Source organism: Erinaceus europaeus, chromosome 19 (genome assembly GCF_950295315.1).
Source record: "Erinaceus europaeus chromosome 19, mEriEur2.1, whole genome shotgun sequence".
In the NCBI taxonomy this organism is placed as follows: Eukaryota; Metazoa; Chordata; class Mammalia; order Eulipotyphla; family Erinaceidae; genus Erinaceus; species Erinaceus europaeus.
In genome coordinates this window covers 67,467,593-67,489,605 of record NC_080180.1, presented here as the reverse complement: position 1 = coordinate 67,489,605, position 22,013 = coordinate 67,467,593, and the positions used below count along the sequence as shown (strand labels likewise).

Here is a 22,013-nt window from a genome sequence, read left to right as displayed (position 1 = left end):
GGCTCCCTGTCCGGGACCTGCGGGGACGGCGGTCGGGGTGACTCCGGGCACCTGGGCTCCGTGTCCGGGACCTGCGGGGACGGCGGTCGGGGCGACTCGGGGCCGCACCTGGGCTCCGTGTCAGGGACCTGCGGGGACAGCGGTCGGGGCTACTCCGGGCACTTGGGCTCCCTGTCCGGGACCTGCGGGGATGGCGGTCGGGGTGACTCCGGGCCGCCCCTGGGCTCCGTGTCCGGGACCTGCGGGGGACGGCGGTCGGGGTGACTCCGGGCCGCCCCTGGGCTCCGTGTCCGGGACCTGCAGGGACGGCGGTCGGGGTGACTCCGGGCACCTGGGCTCTGTGTCCGGGACCTGCGTGGACAGCGGTCGGGGTGACTCCGGGCACCTGGGCTCTGTGTCCGGGACCTGCGGGGACGGCGGTCGGGGTGACTCCGGGCCGCCCCTGGGCTCCGTGTCCGGGACCTGCGGGGACGGCGGTTGGGGTGACTCCGTACACTTGGGCTCCCTGTCCGGGACCTGCGGGGACGGTGGTCGGGGCTACTCCGGGCCGCCCCTGGGCTCCCTGTCCGGGACCTGCGGGGACGGCGGTCGGGGCGACTCGGGGCCGCACCTGGGCTCCGTGTCCGGGACCTGCAGGGCCGGCGGTCGGGGTGACTCCGGGCACTTGGGCTCCCTGTCCGGGACCTGCGGGGACGGTGGTCGGGGCGACTCTGGGCCGCCCCTGGGCTCCCTGTCCGGGACCTGCGGGGACGGCGGTCGGGGTGACTCCGGGCACCTGGGCTCCCTGTCCGGGACCTGCGGGGACGGCGGTCGGGGTGACTCCGGGCCGCCCCTGGGCTCCGTGTCCGGGACCTGCAGGGACGGCGGTCGGGGTGACTCGGGGCTGCCCCTGGGCTCCGTGTCCGGGACCTGCGGGGACGGCGGTCGGGGTGACTCCAGGCACTTGGGCTCTGTGTCCGGGACCTGCGGGGACGGCGGTCGGGGTGACTCCGGGCCGCCCCTGGGCTCCGTGTCCGGGACCTGCGGGGACGGCGGTCGGGGTGACTCCGTACACTTGGGCTCCCTGTCCGGGACCTGCGGGGACGGCGGTCGGGGTGACTCCGGGCCGCCCCTGGGCTCCGTGTCCGGGACCTGTGGGGACGGCGGTCGGGGTGACTCGGGGCTGCCCCTGGGCTCCGTGTCCGGGACCTGCGGGGACGGCGGTCGGGGTGACTCCGGGCACTTGGGCTCCGTGTCCGGGACCTGCGGGGACGGCGGTCGGGGTGACTCCGGGCCGCCCCTGGGCTCCGTGTCCGGGACCTGCGGGGACGGCGGTCGGGGTGACTCCGGGCACTTGGGCTCCCTGTCCGGGACCTGCGGGGACGGCGGTCGGGGTGACTCCGGGCACCTGGGCTCCGTGTCGGGGACCTGCAGGGCCGGCGGTCGGGGTGACTCCGGGCACTTGGGCTCCCTGTCCGGGACCTGCGGGGACGGTGGTCGGGGCGACTCTGGGCCGCCCCTGGGCTCCCTGTCCGGGACCTGCGGGGACGGCGGTCAGGGTGACTCCGGGCACCTGGGCTCCCTGTCCGGGACCTGCGGGGACGGCGGTCGGGGTGACTCCGGGCACTTGGGCTCCGTGTCCGGGACCTGCGGGGACGGCGGTCGGGGTGACTCCGGGCCGCCCCTGGGCTCCGTGTCCGGGACCTGCGGGGACGGCGGTCGGGGTGACTCGGGGCCGCCCCTGGGCTCCGTGTCCGGGACCTGCGGGGACGGCGGTCGGGGTGACTCGGGGCCGCCCCTGGGCTCCGTGTCCGGGACCTGCGGGGACGGCGGTCGGGGTGACTCGGGGCCGCCCCTGGGCTCCCTGTCCGGGACCTGCGGGGACGGCGGTCGGGGTGACTCCGTACACTTGGGCTCCCTGTCCGGGACCTGCGGGGTCGGCGGTCGGGGTGACTCCGGGCCGCCCCTGGGCTCAGTGTCCGGGACCTGCGGGGACGGCGGTCGGGGTGACTCCGTACACTTGGGCTCCCTGTCCGGGACCTGCGGGGACGGCGGTCGGGGTGACTTGGGGCCGCCCCTGGGCTCCGTGTCCGGGAACTGCGGGGACGGCGGTCGGGGTGACTCCGGGCACCTGGGCTCCGTGTCCGGGACCTGCGGGGACGGCGGTCGGGGCGACTCGGGGCCGCACCTGGGCTCCGTGTCAGGGACCTGCGGGGACGGCGGTCGGGGCTACTCCCGGCCGCCCCTGGGCTCCGTGTCCGGGACCTGCGGGGACAGCGGTCGGGGCGACTCGGGGCCGCACCTGGGCTCCGTGTCCGGGACCTGCGGGGACAGCGGTCGGGGCTACTCCGGGCACTTGGGCTCCCTGTCCGGGACCTGCGGGGATGGCGGTCGGGGTGACTCCGGGCCGCCCCTGGGCTCCGTGTCCGGGACCTGCGGGGACGGCCTTCGGGGTGACTCCGGGCCGCCCCTGGGCTCCCTGTCCGGGACCTGCGGGGACGGCGGTCGGGGTGACTCCGGGCACCTGGGCTCCGTGTCCGGGACCTGCGGGGACGGCGGTCGGGGCGACTCGGGGCCGCACCTGGGCTCCGTGTCAGGGACCTGCGGGGACGGCGGTCGGGGCTACTCCGGGCCGCCCCTGGGCTCCCTGTCCGGGACCTGCGGGGACGGCGGTCGGGGCGACTCGGGGCCGCACCTGGGCTCCGTGTCCGGGACCTGCGGGGACAGCGGTCGGGGCTACTCCGGGCACTTGGGCTCCCTGTCCGGGACCTGCGGGGATGGCGGTCGGGGTGACTCCGGGCCGCCCCTGGGCTCCGTGTCTGGGACCTGCGGGGGACGGCGGTCGGGGTGACTCCGGGCCGCCCCTGGGCTCCGTGTCCGGGACCTGCGGGGACGGCGGTCGGGGTGACTCCGGGCACCTGGGCTCTGTGTCCGGGACCTGCGTGGACAGCGGTCGGGGTGACTCCGGGCACCTGGGCTCTGTGTCCGGGACCTGCGGGGACGGCGGTCGGGGTGACTCCGGGCCGCCCCTGGGCTCCGTGTCCGGGACCTGCGGGGACGGCGGTTGGGGTGACTCCGTACACTTGGGCTCCCTGTCCGGGACCTGCGGGGACGGCGGTCGGGGTGACTCCGGGCACCTGGGCTCCCTGTCCGGGACCTGCGGGGACGGCGGTCGGGGTGACTCCGGGCCGCCCCTGGGCTCCGTGTCCGGGACCTGCGGGGACGGCGGTCGTGGTGACTCCGTACACTTGGGCTCCCTGTCCGGGACCTGCGGGGACGGCGGTCGGGGTGACTCCGGGCCGCCCCTGGGCTCCGTGTCCGGGACCTGCGGGGACGGCGGTCGGGGTGACTCGGGGCCGCCCCTGGGCTCCGTGTCCGGGACCTGCGGGGACGGCGGTCGGGGTGACTCCGGGCACTTGGGCTCCGTGTCCGGGACCTGCGGGGACGGCGGTCGGGGTGACTCCGGGCCGCCCCTGGGCTCCGTGTCCGGGACCTGCGGGGACGGCGGTCGGGGTGACTCCGGGCACTTGGGCTCCCTGTCCGGGACCTGTGGGGACGGCGGTCGGGGTGACTCCGGGCACCTGGGCTCCGTGTCGGGGACCTGCAGGGCCGGCGGTCGGGGTGACTCCGGGCACTTGGGCTCCCTGTCCGGGACCTGCGGGGACGGTGGTCGGGGCGACTCTGGGCCGCCCCTGGGCTCCCTGTCCGGGACCTGCGGGGACGGCGGTCAGGGTGACTCCGGGCACCTGGGCTCCCTGTCCGGGACCTGCGGGGACGGCGGTCGGGGTGACTCCGGGCACTTGGGCTCCGTGTCCGGGACCTGCGGGGACGGCGGTCGGGGTGACTCGGGGCTGCCCCTGGGCTCCGTGTCCGGGACCTGCGGGGACGGCGGTCGGGGTGACTCGGGGCCGCCCCTGGGCTCCGTGTCCGGGACCTGCGGGGACGGCGGTCGGGGTGACTCCGGGCCGCCCCTGGGCTCCGTGTCCGGGACCTGCGGGGACGGCGGTCGGGGTGACTCGGGGCCGCCCCTGGGCTCCCTGTCCGGGACCTGCGGGGACGGCGGTCGGGGTGACTCCGTACACTTGGGCTCCCTGTCCGGGACCTGCGGGGTCGGCGGTCGGGGTGACTCCGGGCCGCCCCTGGGCTCAGTGTCCGGGACCTGCGGGGACGGCGGTCGGGGTGACTCCGTACACTTGGGCTCCCTGTCCGGGACCTGCGGGGACGGCGGTCGGGGTGACTCGGGGCCGCCCCTGGGCTCCGTGTCCGGGAACTGCGGGGACGGCGGTCGGGGTGACTCCGGGCACTTGGGCTCCGTGTCCGGGACCTGCGGGGACGGCGGTCGGGGTGACTCCGGGCACCTGGGCTCCGTGTCCGGGACCTGCGGGGACGGCGGTCGGGGCGACTCGGGGCCGCACCTGGGCTCCGTGTCAGGGACCTGCGGGGACGGCGGTCGGGGCTACTCCGGGCCGCCCCTGGGCTCCGTGTCCGGGACCTGCGGGGACGGCGGTCGGGGCGACTCGGGGCCGCACCTGGGCTCCGTGTCCGGGACCTGCGGGGACAGCGGTCGGGGCTACTCCGGGCACTTGGGCTCCCTGTCCGGGACCTGCGGGGATGGCGGTCGGGGTGACTCCGGGCCGCCCCTGGGCTCCGTGTCCGGGACCTGCGGGGACGGCGGTCGGGGTGACTCCGGGCACCTGGGCTCTGTGTCCGGGACCTGCGTGGACAGCGGTCGGGGTGACTCCGGGCACCTGGGCTCTGTGTCCGGGACCTGCGGGGACGGCGGTCGGGGTGACTCCGGGCCGCCCCTGGGCTCCGTGTCCGGGACCTGCGGGGACGGCGGTTGGGGTGACTCCGTACACTTGGGCTCCCTGTCCGGGACCTGCGGGGACGGCGGTCGGGGTGACTCCGGGCACCTGGGCTCCCTGTCCGGACCTGCGGGGACGGCGGTCGGGGTGACTCCGGGCCGTCCCTGGGCTCCGTGTCCGGGACCTGCGGGGACGGCGGTCGGGGTGACTCCGTACACTTGGGCTCCCTGTCCGGGACCTGCGGGGACGGCGGTCGGGGTGACTCCGGGCCGCCCCTGGGCTCCGTGTCCGGGACCTGCGGGGACGGCGGTCGGGGTGACTCGGGGCCGCCCCTGGGCTCCGTGTCCGGGACCTGCGGGGACGGCGGTCGGGGTGACTCCGGGCACTTGGGCTCCGTGTCCGGGACCTGCGGGGACGGCGGTCGGGGTGACTCCGGGCCGCCCCTGGGCTCCGTGTCCGGGACCTGCGGGGACGGCGGTCGGGGTGACTCCGGGCACTTGGGCTCCCTGTCCGGGACCTGTGGGGACGGCGGTCGGGGTGACTCCGGGCACCTGGGCTCCGTGTCGGGGACCTGCAGGGCCGGCGGTCGGGGTGACTCCGGGCACTTGGGCTCCCTGTCCGGGACCTGCGGGGACGGTGGTCGGGGCGACTCTGGGCCGCCCCTGGGCTCCCTGTCCGGGACCTGCGGGGACGGCGGTCAGGGTGACTCCGGGCACCTGGGCTCCCTGTCCGGGACCTGCGGGGACGGCGGTCGGGGTGACTCCGGGCACTTGGGCTCCGTGTCCGGGACCTGCGGGGACGGCGGTCGGGGTGACTCCGGGCCGCCCCTGGGCTCCGTGTCCGGGACCTGCGGGGACGGCGGTCGGGGTGACTCGGGGCCGCCCCTGGGCTCCGTGTCCGGGACCTGCGGGGACGGCGGTCGGGGTGACTCGGGGCCGCCCCTGGGCTCCGTGTCCGGGACCTGCGGGGACGGCGGTCGGGGTGACTCGGGGCCGCCCCTGGGCTCCCTGTCCGGGACCTGCGGGGACGGCGGTCGGGGTGACTCCGTACACTTGGGCTCCCTGTCCGGGACCTGCGGGGTCGGCGGTCGGGGTGACTCCGGGCCGCCCCTGGGCTCAGTGTCCGGGACCTGCGGGGACGGCGGTCGGGGTGACTCCGTACACTTGGGCTCCCTGTCCGGGACCTGCGGGGACGGCGGTCGGGGTGACTCGGGGCCGCCCCTGGGCTCCGTGTCCGGGAACTGCGGGGACGGCGGTCGGGGTGACTCCGGGCACCTGGGCTCCCTGTCCGGGACCTGCGGGGACGGCGGTCGGGGTGACTCCGGGCACCTGGGCTCCGTGTCCGGGACCTGCGGGGACGGCGGTCGGGGTGACTCCGGGCCGCCCCTGGGCTCCGTGTCCGGGACCTGCGGGGACGGCGGTCGGGGTGACTCCGGGCACCTGGGCTCCCTGTCCCAGGACCTGCGGGGACGGCGGTCGGGGTGACTCCGGGCCGCCCCTGGGCTCCGTGTCCGGGACCTGCGGGGACGGCGGTCGGGGTGACTCCGGGCTGCCCCTGGGCTCCGTGTCCGGGACCTGCGGGGACGGCGGTTGGGGTGACTCCGGGCACCTGGGCTCCCTGTCCGGGACCTGCGGGGACGGCGGTCGGGGTGACTCCGGGCACCTGGGCTCCCTGTCCCAGGACCTGCGGGGACGGCGGTCGGGGTGACTCCGGGCCGCCCCTGGGCTCCCTGTCCGGGACCTGTGGGGACGGCGGTCGGGGTGACTCCGGGCACCTGGGCTCCGTGTCCGGGAACTGCGGGGATGGCGGTCGGGGTGACTCCGGGCCGCCCCTGGGCTCCCTGTCTGGGACCTGCGGGGACAGCAGTCGGGGTGACTCCGGGCACCTGGGCTCCCTGTCCGGGACCTGCGGGGACGGCGGTCGGGTTGACTCCGGGCCGCCCCGGGCTCCGTGTCCGGGACCTGCGGGGACGGCGGTCGGAGTGACTTGGGGCTGCACCTGGGCTCCCTGTCCGGGACCTGCGAGGGAAGGCGGTCGGAGTGACTTGGGGCTGCACCTGGGCTCCCTGTCCGGGACCTGCGGGGGACGGCGGTCGGGGTGACTCCTGGCCGCACTTGGGCTTCCTCCCGGGACCTGCGGGGACGGCGGTCGGTCGGGGTGACTCTGGGCCGCACCTGGGCTCCCTTGGCAACTTTGGGCTCGCTCACTCCTAGGTCCTGTGGGGAGGGGTGGGGAGGGGCCGCACCTGGGCTCCCTGGGTCTGCTCACTCCCGGGACCGCGGGGGGTGGGGGGGACGGTGGTCAGGGTGACTCCGGGCCACACCTGGACTCCCTGGGTAACTCTGGGCTCACTCACTCCCAGGACCTGTGGGGAGGGGTGGTGGCTGGGTTGACTCTGGGCCATTCCCTGGGCTCACTTACTCCTGGGACCTGTGGGGGGGACAGTGGCTGGGGAGACTCTGCACCACACCTGAGCTACCTGGGCTCGCTCGCTCACTCTCGGGACCTGCGAGGGGAGGAGACAGTGGCTGGGGCGACTCTGGGCTGTACCTGGGCTACCTGGGCTCACTCACTCCCGGGACCTGTGGGGGGTATGGTGGGGCCATACCTGGGCTCACCTGGGCCGTGCCTGAGCTTCGCCTGGGCTCGCTCACTCCTGGGACCTGCGGAGAGGACAGCAGCTGGGGCGACTCCAGGCAGGTCGCACCTGAGCTCACCTGGCTTTTACCTCTGCCCTCACCTGAGCCGATACCAGTCACTCCTGAGACCTTCAGAGAGGTCAGAGGGTAGAGCGACTCTGGAGCCATACCTGGTGCTCACATGAGCCCTTACTAGGCCCTCACCTGGGCCCACACATGGTGCTCACCTGGCCTTTCATCTGGGCCCTCACGAGGCCCTCACTTAGCTCTCACCTGGGCTGACACTGGTCCCTCCTGGGACCTTCAGAGGACAGAGGATAGAGTGACTCCAGGCCACACCTGGTGCTCACCTGAGACCTCACCTGGTTCTCACGTGGGCCCTCACAGGCCCTCACCTGGGCCCTCACATGGTGCTCACTTGGCTTTCATCTGGGCCTTCACCAGGCCCTCACTTGACTCTCACCTGGGCTGACACCTGTCACTCCTGAGACCTTCAGAGAGGAGAAGGGATAGAGTGGCTCCGATCCACACCTGGTCCTCACCAGGCCCTCACCTGGATCTTACCTGGGCTGATACCTGTCACTCCCAGTACCTGCAGGAGAAGACAGTGGGCCTGGGACAGGTGCTGTGTCCATACCTGCTCTGACTCCTGTGTTGACAGAACACCTGCCCTACCGCCTGTCTTGACAACCATCCCACCATTCATTTTGCCAGCTGTCCGGCACCCTTTGCATCCCACCATGCTACTCCCACAAGTGGCCCCTCAGCGCCAGAGCTGCTGTTTGCCAGAGAAGGGCTTTAGCAGGGACAGGAGTGTCAATGGCCTTCCTGACACCTGTCTCTCCTTAAGATCCTGGAAAGGAGGACTCAGAGCCTGGAATCACCGCGCCCTGCACCTGCAGACCTGGGAGGCACAGGCTAGTAGCCCCTTGGTGTCAAAGCGTGAGGCTTATTGATAAAAAAAAATTAAAGTTTAATGAATTAGGTCAGAACACTGCTCTCAGGATTTTAACCAAATAACATCATTGACAAGAAAGAAAAGTTCTAGCAATTAGGTCAAGTATCATCTCTCAGGACCATAGGTACATTATCTTTTTATTTGTTTACTGTCACCAGGCTTCTCCCTGGGGCTTGATGCCAGCACTCTGAACCTACGGTTCCTGGAAGCCATTTTACCCCCTTTCTACTTTATTTTTTGTCTTTTTAAATATTTTATTTTATTTATTTATTCCCTTTTGTTGCCCTTGTTGCTTTCTACTTTATTTTATTTGACAGGACAGAGAGAAATTGAGAGGGAAGGGGAGAGAGAGAGGAAGAGAGAAAGACAGACACCTGCAGATCTGCTTGCCCATGAAGTGTCCTCCCTGCAGGTGGGGAGTGGGGGCTCAAACTGGATCCTTGCTCATGGTAATAAGATGTGTGCTTAACTAAGTGCATTACCACCCACCCAGCCACTATATTGCCTTTATTTTCCCTCTCTTTTAAGGATATCCCCTGCCAAGAAAAAACAAAGAAAACCATGTGACAGCTTCATAATTTCAGCTGCACAGTTGACACGTAGCAATGAGCAAACTAGATCGTCAGCCTGGGCTCTACTCTACTGACATTAACACTGCCTTTGCAGTGAGTGCTGTTTCATGACCAACATTCTATAGTTGCTACTTTGAACAAAAAGAAGATAGCATGGTGATCTCATGTCAGAGATGAACAGTCTTACGGGCTGGGTGATGGCACACCACTAGAGCACACACATTATTGTCTAGTTTCCCAAGTGGTGAAGTAGAGCTGCAGGTGCCTCTCTTCCTCTCTCCTTTTCTATCTCCCCCTTCCCTTTCAATTTGTCTCTATCAAAAAAAAAATAAAGTGTTAAAAAATCAGTAGCCTGACTTTGTGAGTACAGCGCTGGACAGCGGCTGGACACTCAGAACCACGCTCTACTGTGGGCACCAGCCTCATAGACTGAGCTGTGTTCTGAACACGACCCACTGACCCATGTGTGCAGAGAATCCAGCCCACACTTTAATCTTTGCGATGCTGGGAAAGTATTTTCATTTCCTTATCCCGGATGGGAAATGAAAACTCATAGGACTTTCCGATTTTCCTCACCAGCTCATGAATTCACAACATTTGCAGAGGAGTAGCAAGGCTGCTTTGCTCTGCTGAGACCTAGGCTGAGCTGGCCCCCAGCAGTGGCGAAGCTTCTGCTGTGCCCTCTCTGCGGTTCACCCTCCCTCTGCCTCTCCTCTATCTGGAGGAGTCACGCTGGAGCAGGGAAGCCCCGGGAACAACAACAAACCTGTAGAAATCTCGAGTCTCTAAGAAACCATGTTGAAGGATACAACTTCAAAACTCATGGCTACTTGTTATTATTTCAGGAACTGTTCATCTAAGTAAAGCTGTGTCATGCCTTTGCTTTATCAAATCTAACTTTTTGCTGACTGAAATACTTATTATCACTTACTTTTAAAGATTTTTTTTTTTTTTTGGTATGAGCAGCCCCAAATGGTAACAAATAAATTCCCGTTTTGTTATTGGTTTCAGCAATCATGAGCACCAAGATAAACATGAATGGCTGGGGATGCTTTCCTTGGGCGATGTGTATCCCAGTACTTCTGACCCCGAGCAACAGGATTCCCAGAGTTGGGGGGTGAAAGTCAGCCAGGGAGAGGGACCCTGGCCCATCTCAGCAACACTGCCTCTGCTGCTCAGCTCTGAGAGACTCAAACTCAACCTGGGAACATGATAGTCAAGGAAGTTGTATGACTTCCCTGTAGATGTCATCACTGTGAGGAGGGAGTATGTCTTGTCACTATAGATATAGGTACTGACTTCACTGGATTAAAAATCTCACCATTAAGCTGCAAGCCGATATGCTTCATATTTAAATAAAAACTTATTTTATGAATTTATTTGAGATGTGGAGGTAGACAGACAGACAGACAGATAATGAACACCAGAACATCACTCTGGCACACGTGGTGCCACGTCTTCATGGAAGGACTTTTGTCTAATGATTGCAACCTACAAAGAAAACCACTTATAAAAGCCCCAACTTTTCTTCCAATAGAGGACAATCTGAAAACACCAGGAAATAAATGATCCTTTTGTGAGTCTTTTCTCTGAATGCCCAGTCCTTCCCGCTTTGGAGTCCTACGTCCATGTTGCAAGCTTGAGCTGAAGTGCACGTGGTTAGCACCGCACAGCAAGTCACAGGCCGTGTCTGAGCCTGTCTGCACGCGGTTAGCGCCGCACAGCAAGTCACAGGCCGTGTCTGAGCCTGTCTGTAGGGAGCCTAACACTCAGTGTGAAATCAGATTCTCAATTAGAACTAATAATACTGCCATTTCAAGCAGAGACAGCGGACGGGACGTGAGTGTCTCCATGAGTCCAAGCAGGGGCTTTCTGTCTCGTGTGCTACACAGAGATAGGCGTCCGCTTGGCCTGGTGGGGTACGGTGGGGTGGGTCCACACCTGCCCCTTCCTCACAGCACCCGCCCTCAGGGGAGTTGTCTACAGGACATGGGTTGTTGCTAGAGCCCAGCCAGCCAAGGGGGCTCCACTCAGGAAGACATTTACATGGGGATCTGGGAAAGCCCCCTGGGAGCCGGGGCTGTGCCCTGACCTGCCCCCTGCAGACAGCAGGCACCTCATCGCGACTGGAGGGCAGGAGCTCAAGTATCTGTGCTGAGTCCCCGGAGCAGGGTCAGCAGCTGAACCAACATCTAGTGAGTTCCAGCCCCGGGCGCCAACCAAAAAATGAGACAATGGACCTGGCCAGAGATGAGGAGGCAGAGGACACAGCTGTCCCCTCCAGGGGACACAGAAACGCCCCCCCCCATGTTACAGAGAACAAAACAGAGTGGGAGGGGGAGAGCAGGGCAGCACACACAGAGCAGCCTAGTCATTTTCCCCCAACGGGCTAGACTCCTTTAGAAGCCTCACTTCAGAGTCACACCAGGTCCCATGTGCCCTGGCCAGGAGGACACACAGGGGCCTGGAGGCTCCCCGCCAGGTGGGGCACAGACACTCTCTAGGAGGTGCTCTGTCTCTTGTCGCAGACCTGGCCCTGTCACCAGAGGCTCACACCAGGCCCTGTACTGTCACTAGCCGGCTTGCTCTGTCCCTGTCACCAAGCCACTAGCCTGGTCTGTCCCTGTCATCAGGCCACTGGCCTGGCCTGGCCCTGTCACCAGTGGTTCGCACCTGCCCTCTGGCCCTGGCCTGCCACAAGCCCCAGGCCCTATCCCTGTCACCAGCAGCTCACACCAGTCTGCCGTCCCGTCCTGTCCTGTCCTGTCCTGCCAGAGGGTCAGAGCTATGGGCAGGAGGTCAGAGCTGTGGGCAGGGGGCCAGCGCTGTAGGCAGGGGCAGGGTGTCAGGGCTGCAGGCAGGGTATCTGAACTGTGGGCAGGGTGTCAGGGCTGTGGGCAGGGTGTCAAGGCTGTGGGCAGGGGGTCAGGGCTGTGGGCAGGGTGTCAGGGCTGTGGGCAGGGGTCAGGACTTGGGCAGGAGCAGAGGGCAGGGCTGTAGGCAGGGGGTCAGGGCTGTGGGCAGGGGGTCAGGGCTGTGGGCAGGGTGTCAAGGCTGTGGGCAGGGGGTCAGGGCTGTGGGCAGGGTGTCAGGGCTGTGGGCAGGGTGTCAGGGCTGTGGGCAGGGGTCAGGACTTGGGCAGGAGCAGAGGGCAGGGCTGTAGGCAGGGGGTCAGGGCTGTGGGCAGGGGGTCAGGGCTGTGGGCAAGGGGTCAGGGCTATGGGCAGGGGGTCAGGGCTGTGGGCAGGGTGGCAGGGCTGTAGGCAGGGGGTCAGGGCTGTGGGCAGGGGGTCAGGGCTGTGGGCAGGGGGGCAGGGCTGTAGGCAGGGGGTCAGGGCTGTGGACAGGGTGTCAGGGCTGTGGTCAGGGGGTCAGGGCTGTGGGCAGGGGGTCAGGGCCGTGGGCAGGGGGTCAGGGCTGTGGGCAAGGGGTCAGGGCTGTGGGCAAGGGGTCAGGGCTGTGGGCAGGGGGTCAGGGCTGTGGGCAGGGGTCAGGACTTGGGCAAGAGCGGGGGGCAGGGCTGTAGGCAGGGGGTCAGGGCTGTGGGCAGGGGGTCAGGGCTGTGGGTAGGTGGTCAGGGCTGTGGGCATAGGTCAGGGCTTGGGCAGGAGCAGGGGGGCAGGGCTGTAGGCAGGGGCAGGGGCAGGGCTGAGCAGGTGTTAGGTGAGTGGAATTTGGCACTGCTCAGGTCACAACTTATGGCTGCCCTGCGTCTCCTGGGTCCTGTGCAGAGCATCTCCTGGCATGTTTTACTGGGACGGAGGGGTCTGGGCTACTGGAGGGCAAAGATCACTGCTTAGGAATAATGAGACGGATGAAAGAGAAAGACAGAGCCCTGTCCTAACCAGGTACTAGAGGAGCCCTAAAATTCCAACTCAGCCCTCAGATGGCGGCCAGTGCTGGTCCAGGCGGCTAGGAAACAGAAGGGTAATGGGCTGGAGGCTGCGGTTTTGGGGGTGGGAGCTGAGGGGCTGTGGGCTGAAGTCTGGGGGCTGGGGGAAACCTCCTCCTCTCCTCTCCTCCCCTCTCCTCCCCTCCTGTTACTTTCCTCTCCCCCAAGCCTGCTCTGATTCCATCAAAGCCTTTCTGGCACTTCCAGGGCAGTTACGTGGAAAGAATTTGCGCTCATAAAGGAATTGTAGTGATTGGTAACTTCCTGTGTGGTTCCTCCCAGCAGCACACACGTTTAAACTCTTTCTAAAGGACACACAGCCAGCCCCAAAGAGTCCAAGTTGTGGATCCTGGAGGGCGTGAGGCAGCCATGACAGACACCCCCCTCAGTCTCACTCCTCATCTGGGGGAGCAGTGGCAGGACTCGGAGGCCAGCTGGCAATCACAGTCACTCTGAAACAGCCTGTGGGCTGTGAGACGGCGCACCTTCTAAAAGAGTGTGCTGTGGGGCCTCACTCTCTTTCTCTGTATGTGAAAGCACTAAGAAGAAAGAAACTCAGACCAGGGAGACCAGAAGCAACTGGCCCTGTCCGTTTATATAAGGGATAGTTATTTGTAAATAGCATTAGATGAAATAGATCATGGTAAGGCCTTGCATGGTACAGCAAATCCCCAATCATGGGATTTCCAAAGTAAACCAAGAGCCCAAATAACTTGGTAATAATACTTATCTTCAATTCTAAGGTGGCAAGGAACCTTCCTCATTCTCAGTAAAATCCATAATTCTCCCAGTCCTGGAGCCTCGGGGGCTTTGCTTGTTTTCTTTCATGCTTCTCCTGATCCACACCATTTGATCCTGTCTTCTGATCTCAACCAAGTCAACGCAGCCACTGCCACCTCAACATGATTCACTTCAGATTGTGTCTAGACACACCTGGCGTGAGCTGTCAACCCTCCAGCTTCACTACTCTGGTGAGACCTTCCCCAGCTCATAAGACTCCTTAACTCCATTTCAGGTGGTGCACTTCCTAACAAAGCCTCAGAACCTAGATACAGACCAGGGCCCCTGAGATAGAGCACAAGGGCCCCTGAGATAGAGCACATGTGCACATGTGTCCATAAGTTGGGGGAAAATATACACCTTAAAGTCAAAGTGCCTGAGAGTTTGCAGTGAGTCAGTAAGTGCAAGTAGAAAGGCCTAAGAAAGACACCATGAAGTAATTAATCAGATAGTTTCTACTTAGACCTAGATGCCCTCCTCACCTACTTCCTATTCCACTTCCCTCAGCCACTCTAAATCTAGCCCTGTCAGATCAAGTAAGAACTGCAAAAGCTGGATAAGGGCAAGAGACCGGCACACTTTAATGATGGCTCTCTTGGTCTCTATCAGACCACCCCATCATCCGGGGCCCTAGTCAGGGAATCCTGGGATTCCCACATAGACAGGATGGGCCTAGACCTCTAACAGATCCCTCTCTCCACTATCACTGGTCATCTCCAACAGGAACAACATAAAAACCCTCTTGTGAGCCTCTACACGGCCTTGCCCTCAATGTGAAACTGCCACTCGAAGCCTGGTCCTGAAATGAGAGCAGCCTAGAATGTTCCCAGCTATGATCGTGGACTGTGAGCTCAGGCTGACAGGGCCATAGAGGTTACACAGACAACTGTGCTAAATATGAATAGACATGGGCCCTAGGTCATATCTATGGGTTTTACAGTTAACAGTATTCATATACTTTCCCATATTGAGGAACTATTCTCTGTCCTGATCAAGCTTTCTGGTCCTATTCCCAACTCTGATACCATCTTTCCAGACAAGACTTTTAGCCACCTGCATGTTAGCTATCGGGCTCTGGCAAAACTTAGTGAAGTCATGTGCCTCTTGGAATAAACTTAAAACAGACTCCTAGCGTCTTCCAACATGAAGACCCCAAATCTCATCTGCTATACTCTCACCTTTACATTCCTGATCATTTAAAATTTTTTTTTTGTTAAGATACAGAGAAATTGAGAGTGGAAGGGAAGATAGAGAGGGGGAGGGAAAGATAGACACCTGCAGACTTGTTTCACCACCTGTGAAGCGACACCCCTGTAGGTGGGGAGGCAGAGGCTCAAACTGGGATCCTGACTCTGGTCCTCAAGGTTCGCACCATATGCGCTTAACCTGTTGTGCTGTCCAGCCTCCCTCTACATTCCTGATTATTAAACATTTTTTTCCTGCTTTATATCTTAATGCTTTTCAGCCACCAAGTTGCAGATGCTACCATGATGCCAACCTGACTTCCTGGGCAGACAACCTCACCAATGTGTCCTGGAACCTCCTCTCTCCAGAGCCCTGCCCCACTAGGGAAAGATTGACAGGCTGGGGGGATGGATCCACCTGCCAACACCCATGTCCAGCAGAGAAGCAGTTACAGAAGCCAGAACTCCACCTTCTGCTCCCCATAAAGATCGTTGGCGCAGCAGGTTAAGCGCACATGGCGCGAAGCACAAGGACCGGCATAAGGATCTTTGTTCGAGCCCCCGGCTCCTCACCTGCAGGGGGTTTGCTTCACAAGCAGTGAAGCAGGTCTGCAGGTGTATATCTTTCCCCCTCTCTGTCTTCCCCTCCACTTTCCATTCCTCTCTGCCCTGTCCAACAACAGCAATAACAACAACAATAGTAACAACAATGATAAACAGCAAGGGTAACAAAAGGGAAAAAAAATCTTTGGTCCACACTCCCAGAGGGCTAAAGAATAGGAAAGCTTCCAATGGAGGGGATGGGACAGGGAGCTCTAGTAGTGGAAACTATGTGGAATTGTACCCCTGTGATCCCACAATCTTATCCAGCATTATTAAGTCACTAATAAAAAAGAAAGAAACGCTGTGCTAATTCTATGTGGACCGTGGCGCTGGGACAGCAGGGCAGGGCCATCTGAGGACCCTCATCCCTGCCGCTGAGGCCCACTCTTGCCTTATGGTGCTGCCCGTGGCCAGGGAGCCTGCACGCCATGGGGCGTCTCCTTTCTGTTAGAAATGTAACCTGTGCGCCAGGTGGTGGCAGAGAGCACACATTACTACGTGCGAGGACCTGGGTTAAAGTCCCTGGTCCCCACTTGTAAGGAAGGGGGAAGCCATGCTGCAGGTGTCTCTTCTTTCTATCTCTCTCTGTCTCTTTCCTTCTCTATCTCTGTCCCTTACCTTCTATTCAAAAAAGAAAAGCAAGGATGAGAGGAAGAGAGAAAGAAAAAGATATGGTCACTGGGAATGGTGGCGGGGTCATGCAGGCACAGCGCCCCATCTAAAATCCTGATGGCAAAAAAGAAAGTGTCTGTCGTATGCTTTACATTGGTTTGTTCTAGCCCTCCCCCGCCAAGAGAATTGGATCAGTCCTGTTAATTTCGCGGGCCTGCTTGGCCCCGCCCCAAGGAACCCCGAGAGAGGGTTCCTGAGTTCCTGAGTCCGAGAGTTTCAGGGTTACAGAGTAAGAGAGAGTTCCACAGTGGAAGAGTTTCAGAGGGTTCCCCGAGTACGAGAGTTCCAGAGTTCCAGAGTTCCAGAGTAAGAGAGTCCCTGAGTTCGAGAGTAAGGGAGAGGGTTCCGGAGTTCGAGAGTAAAAGAGAGAGTGCTTGCGCCGCCGCAAAGAGACAGCAGAGTTCTGTTTGGTGATTAGTTTGTCTTAGTTTGTGAATCATTGTTCCTGAATAAAGAAATACAGCTGCCCTGCCCAGCCGTTGTCTCCGCGTCTCTGTTACCCGCTGTGAAGCTACTCGGCCGGCAAGAGCCTCCGAATTTTAACAACAAGTGTCTGCAGCCCAAGTGGTGTCTTGTCGTGTGTCAGGTGACAGGACAAAGGACACGCTATGTTAACGTATACAACTGTGTACAAACATACGTTATAGATATGAAGTACAACTCTCTATTTAGTTATAAGACAAAGGAAACTATGGCTGTCATATGAATCTCTGTGGGACAGCATCCCCGGGCAGTGTGCCAGGCACAGCAGACCACACTCCCATGGGCATGGCAGAAGCAGAGGGTGGAGCTGGTGACTGAGCAGCAGGTGGGGAGGAGGCTTGTCCAGGAGGCACGGCTGGAGACACAATCACAGAGCACCCTGGCCAAGTCCCAAACAGATGCACCCTCACCTGCTGAGTAGCCTTTAGGAAGTGCCCTTCCTCCTCTGTGCTATCAGCTCAAGTCAGCGCAGACGAGATCACTCAGTATCCCGTGCACAGATCACCCCTCAGAAGATACTGAGCTGTTGGCAGCACCTCCTCAGAAGAGAAACAGCCAGGGCTGTTTCTGCCGCTCTGAAGCAATCTATGGCCCTCTATGGTCTCTGGCTGGCACACAAGGCCCTCCACCTCCAAGCCCCCACTGGCACACCCAGCAGAACCCCACTGTCCTCCTATATGCTCCGTATCCAACCAAACTCAACTGCCCAAAACATGTTTCACTTTGGGGGTGGGGGGAGGGTACAGGCCACTCCTGTGCACAGCCTTGTGCTGCCTGCACCCCCCCCCCCCCCCCCGCAGCTTATCCTGGTGCCTTCTCCTCATGAGCTTAATCTGGAGAGTGCAGGGGGAGGCCACTGTGCTTGTAAACACGGAGGGCACATGGACGCCTTTCTGGGGGCTGTCAGAGTTTTTAACAACCTGGAGGATGAGGTTGGCTCATCCACCCAACAAGCAGCACAAAGAAAAACCTGGGCTGAGGGAGACAGCCACCTCCGGCTCCACCCCGCCAGTCGAATTCCAGAGCACATGGGGATGGGGCTCCATGGAAGGGGCCGGAAGTCACCCAGGGTCCTCCCGCATGGGGAGTGCGTGTGTGGGGGCCCAGACCTGCAGACCCACCTCCCTGGGCTGCCCCCACTCCCTCCCTCCCGCTGAGCTGGGTGGAAATGGCACCACCCCTGCAGCTGGGCTGCGGCTCTGGCTGCAGAGACAGATGCTCCCCAGTGCTGGTCCTGGCTGAGTCCAGCCCTCAGGCTGCAGCTCCTACAGATTTCCCAAATCCTGCCAGACCCTCCACTCAGACCAGCAGAGCTGAGCTGAGGCCAGCAGGAGGGGTCTGCTGCTCTGAACCCACTCTGTGACGGACCCTGAACCCTGAAAGGCACAGTTTGGGTAGTGTGAACCCCACTTCCCCAGTGGAGCCCCGACCCCTGAGCTAGGCTCACAGTGAACCCACAACAAGTGGAAACACAGCTGGTGTTCCCTGGTGACGCCCCAAAGGGAGGCAGGAGAGCAAGTCACCCCTGCTACAATGCTGCACAGCACCCCGGGGCCCCAGGCACCTGAGTTCTCCACCAGGACCCCACACAGGACCTCGGTGCAGCCTGTCAGTGTGACCCCAGACCTGAAATGGCACTGCCCTGAGCACCTCAGCAAAGCAGATCAAGGGGAGGAACGGGGGCTTCCATATGGAAGCGGGGGTCCCCTTCCAGCACTCATTCTGGGACCCTCCAATTTTCTCCTGACAGTGCCACTATCCCCACCCTGTCCCTAGATCTATGGCTTCAGCCCCCCAAATATGAATGAACTGTCCAGTACCAGGAGATCGGGGTGATCTGGCTGAACACCGCTGAGAGTGGGATGCAAGTGGGGTTCACCTGTGCCCCCCCATAACAGCATCTTCCCCCCTCAGCTCCACAGGTTCCCAGTTCTTGGGCAGAACAGCCCCCAGCCCTGTGGCACCCCAAGTGTCAGCAGAGATTACCCTGAAATTGACCGAATTCAGGGCAGGGCCTTATGGTGACCCGGAGACACCCTGGCACCCCGTTCCCGTAGCCTGGCCCCCAACCCCCACTTACAGCCCATCACAGGCTCCCCACCCCAGTCAGCCCAACCCCCCATGCACCCCACTCATGCCCCCCACTCAATACCCCACTCACAGCCCCCACCTCAGTCAACCCAGCACCCACCTGCACTCCACTCATGCCCCCCACTCAGTCCCCACCCCAGTCAGCCCAGCCCCCCCCACCCCGCACCTCCTCATGGCCCCCACTCACAGCCCCTGCCCCCAGCTCCTGCCCCTCAGCCCCTGCCCCCCAGCCCCTGCCCCAGCCTCTGCCCCCCAGCCCCTGCCCCTCAGCCCCTGCCCCCGCACCCACTCACAGGCCTCTGCCCCCCAGCCCTGCCCCAGCCCCTGTCCCCCAGTCCCCCAGCCCCTGCCCCCAGCCCCTGCCCCCCAGCCCCTGCCCCCAGCCCCTGTCCCCAGCCCCTGCCCCCCAGCCCCTGCCCCCAGCCCCTGTCCCCAGCCCCTGCCCCCCAGCCCCTGCCCCTCAGCCCCTGCCCCCGCCACCCACTCACAGGCCTCTGCCCCCCAGCCCCTGGCCCCTAGCCCCTGCCCCCAGCCCCTGCCCCCCAGCCCCTGCCCCCCAGCCCCTGCCCCCAGCCCCTGTCCCCCAGCCCTGCCCCAGCCCCTGTCCCCCAGTCCCCCAGCCCCTGCCCCCAGCCCCTGCCCCCCAGCCCCTGCCCCCAGCCCCTGTCCCCAGCCCCTGCCCCCCAGCCCCTGCCCCCAGCCCCTGTCCCCAGCCCCTGCCCCCCAGCCCCTGCCCCTCAGCCCCTGCCCCCGCACCCACTCACAGGCCTCTGCCCCCCAGCCCCTGGCCCCTAGCCCCTGCCCCCAGCCCCTGCCCCCCAGCCCCTGTCCCCCAGCCCTGCCCCAGCCCCTGCCCCCCAGCCCCTGCCCCCAGCCCCTGTCCCCCAGCCCTGCCCCAGCCCCTGCCCCCCAGCCCCTGCCCCCCAGCCCCTGTCCCCCTGCCCCCCAGCCCCTGTCCCCCAGCCCCTGTCCCCCTGCCCCCCAGCCCCTGTCCCCCAGCCCCTGTCCCCAGCCCCTGCCCCCGCACCCACTCACCGGCCCCAGCCCCGCTCCGCCCGCCCGCAGCTCGCCTCCTCCGGGAAGGTGACCGGGGCCTCCGGCTGGGGCTGAGGTGCCGCGGGGCGGGGCGGGGCGGGGGTGGGCGCCGGGTCGGGTTCCGCAGGAGCGCGGAGTCCCGTCCGGGTCCGAGTCCGGGTCGGGAGGAGCGGGACCCGGTTCCACTGGGCTCAGGGTCCGGCCCGGGTCCGGGAGCGCGGAGCGCTGTGGGGGCGGCCGGGCGGGGCGGGAGGCGGCCGCTCACTGCGGACTCGGCTGGGGGGGCGCTCGGCCGCTTCCGGGGACAGGGACCCGGGGTGAGGACTCCCAGGGGACAGGGACCCTCCAGGGGTGAGGACCTCCAGGGGACAGGGACCCTCCAGGGGTGAGGACCCTCAGGGGACAGGGACCCTCCAGGGGTGAGGACCCTCAGGGGACAGGGACCCTCCAGGGGTGAGGACCCTCAGGGGACAGGGACCCTCCAGGGGTGAGGACCCTCAGGGGACAGGGACCCTCCAGGGGTGAGGACCCTCAGGGGACAGGGACCCTCCAGGGGTGAGGACCCCCAGGGGACAGGGACCCGGGGTGAGGTCCCCCAGGGGACAGGGACCCGGGGTGAGGACTCCCAGGGGACAGGGACCCTCCAGGGGTGAGGACCCCCAAGGGACAGGGACCCTCCAGGGGTGAGGACCCTCAGGGGACAGGGACCCTCCAGGGGTGAGGACCCTCAGGGGACAGGGACCCGGGGTGAGGACCCCAGGGGTGAGGACCCACCAGGGGGAAGATGAGGACCCTCCAGGGGGAGGATGAGGACCCCGGGGGTGAGGACCCTAGGGGTGAGGGCCCAAGGCATTTGAGTCCTCTGTTGGAGAGGACCCCAGGGAAGAGGACCCCTCAGGAGTGACTATCCCCCAGGGGAGAGGAGCCCTGGAGTTGATGACCCCAGGGGTGAGGACTCTCCAGGGGAAAGGAGCCCAATGGCGAGGGTTCCCAGGGTTAGGGTCTTTCTGCAGGTCTCTGTCCCTAGCACGGCCCCATGTTGTTCCACCAGAACTGCCACTCCATCCCAGGAGCATCAGGTTTTAAAGTCATCTGCAAACACCTAGACAGCCACACACACTTTCCAGGAAACAGCAAAGTCTTTTAAGACAAAGGGGAAGTAAACCTTGCATTTTCAGTTTCTGGAGCAGCACTTCTGGGCTTTCACTCTAGCAGCAGGAGTCAATCCCTGTGCTGAGGGAGAGGGAGAGAGAGAGAGAGGGAGAGGGAGAGGGAGAGAGAGGGAGAGGGAGAGGGAGAGGGAGAGGGAGAGAGGGAGAGGGAGAGGGTGAGGGAGAGGGAGAGGGAGAGGGTGAGGGAGAGGGAGAGCTGCAAAAGGGCCTCAGAGGCTCCAGAGTGCAGCTCAGGATTCCAGACTCCACTTAGATCAGCAAGAGGCCGTCCTTGGCTGCACCCATTTCTACTGCTTCATTCATCTTTTTTTTTCTTTTTCTTTTTCTTCCTCTCTCTCTCTCTCTCTTTGAGGAGCAATTTTCCCCCAGACTGGACTGGGCATATGCTCCAACTAAGTTTGGGGTGCAGGTCGCTGTGCAGTAATGCCCCCACCCTGCAGGGGTGCTGGTCCAGCCTGCCACCACCCTGGTTCTCAGGAAGTGTGGCCCTGGAGTGGAGAGAGTTCAGGCAGCCATCTCAGAGGTTCCCAGACACTGAGGTGGGAGAGCCCAGAGCTATGCTCTGACCCCAGGGTGCTGAGGAGTTGAGCAGGGGCACGCGCACACATGCATGCACACGCACACACACACTCACACACACACACACACATGCGCACACGCACTCACACACACACATACACACTCACACACACACATGCACACACACACACTCACACACTCACGCACACTCACACACACACTCACACTCACACACACGCACGCACACACACACTCACACACACACACACTCACACACACACACACTCACACACACACACACACGCACACACACGCACACACACATGCACACACGCTCACACGCACACACACATATGCACACACATACTCACACACACTGACACACACGCGCACACACACACACTCAGACACACACGCACGCGCACACACACTCACACACACACTCACACGCTCACACGCACGCACACACACTCACGCTCACGCTCACACGCACACACACGCACACACACACTCACACACACGCACATGCACATGCACACACACACACTCACACACAAACCTGCACTCTGTCTGCTGAGCTGCCTGATGGCACCTCTGTGCTGAGCTTTGTACATCCCTAAGGGTTAACT

At 63.6% G+C, this 22,013-nt stretch overlaps 1 protein-coding gene across 1 annotated transcript; it reads left to right on the top strand.

Annotated features, from left to right (window-relative positions):
* The first annotated feature begins 190 nt into the window (after nt 1–190).
* LOC132534702 (uncharacterized PE-PGRS family protein PE_PGRS54-like) lies at nt 191–18,403 on the top strand. The gene is made up of 6 exons (XM_060179170.1): nt 191–2,826; nt 2,930–4,996; nt 5,362–6,264; nt 6,465–6,708; nt 17,368–17,499; nt 18,344–18,403. Exons 1-6 carry the CDS (start codon nt 191–193, stop codon nt 18,401–18,403), a joined length of 6,042 nt encoding a protein of 2,013 aa, XP_060035153.1.
* Nucleotides 18,404–22,013: the final 3,610 nt, after the last annotated feature.

Bases quoted from the DNA above. Each gene is read 5' to 3' on its own strand.
- LOC132534702 (XM_060179170.1), top strand. From the start codon at position 191: ATGGCGGTCGGGGTGACTCCGGGCCGCCCCTGGGCTCCGTGTCCGGGA. The intron at 2,827-2,929 runs GTGACTCCGGGC...CTGCGTGGACAG, and splicing joins TGCGGGGGACGGCGGTCGGG to CGGTCGGGGTGACTCCGGGC. The intron at 6,709-17,367 runs GTTGACTCCGGG...CCCCCCCCGCAG, and splicing joins CCTGCGGGGACGGCGGTCGG to CTTATCCTGGTGCCTTCTCC.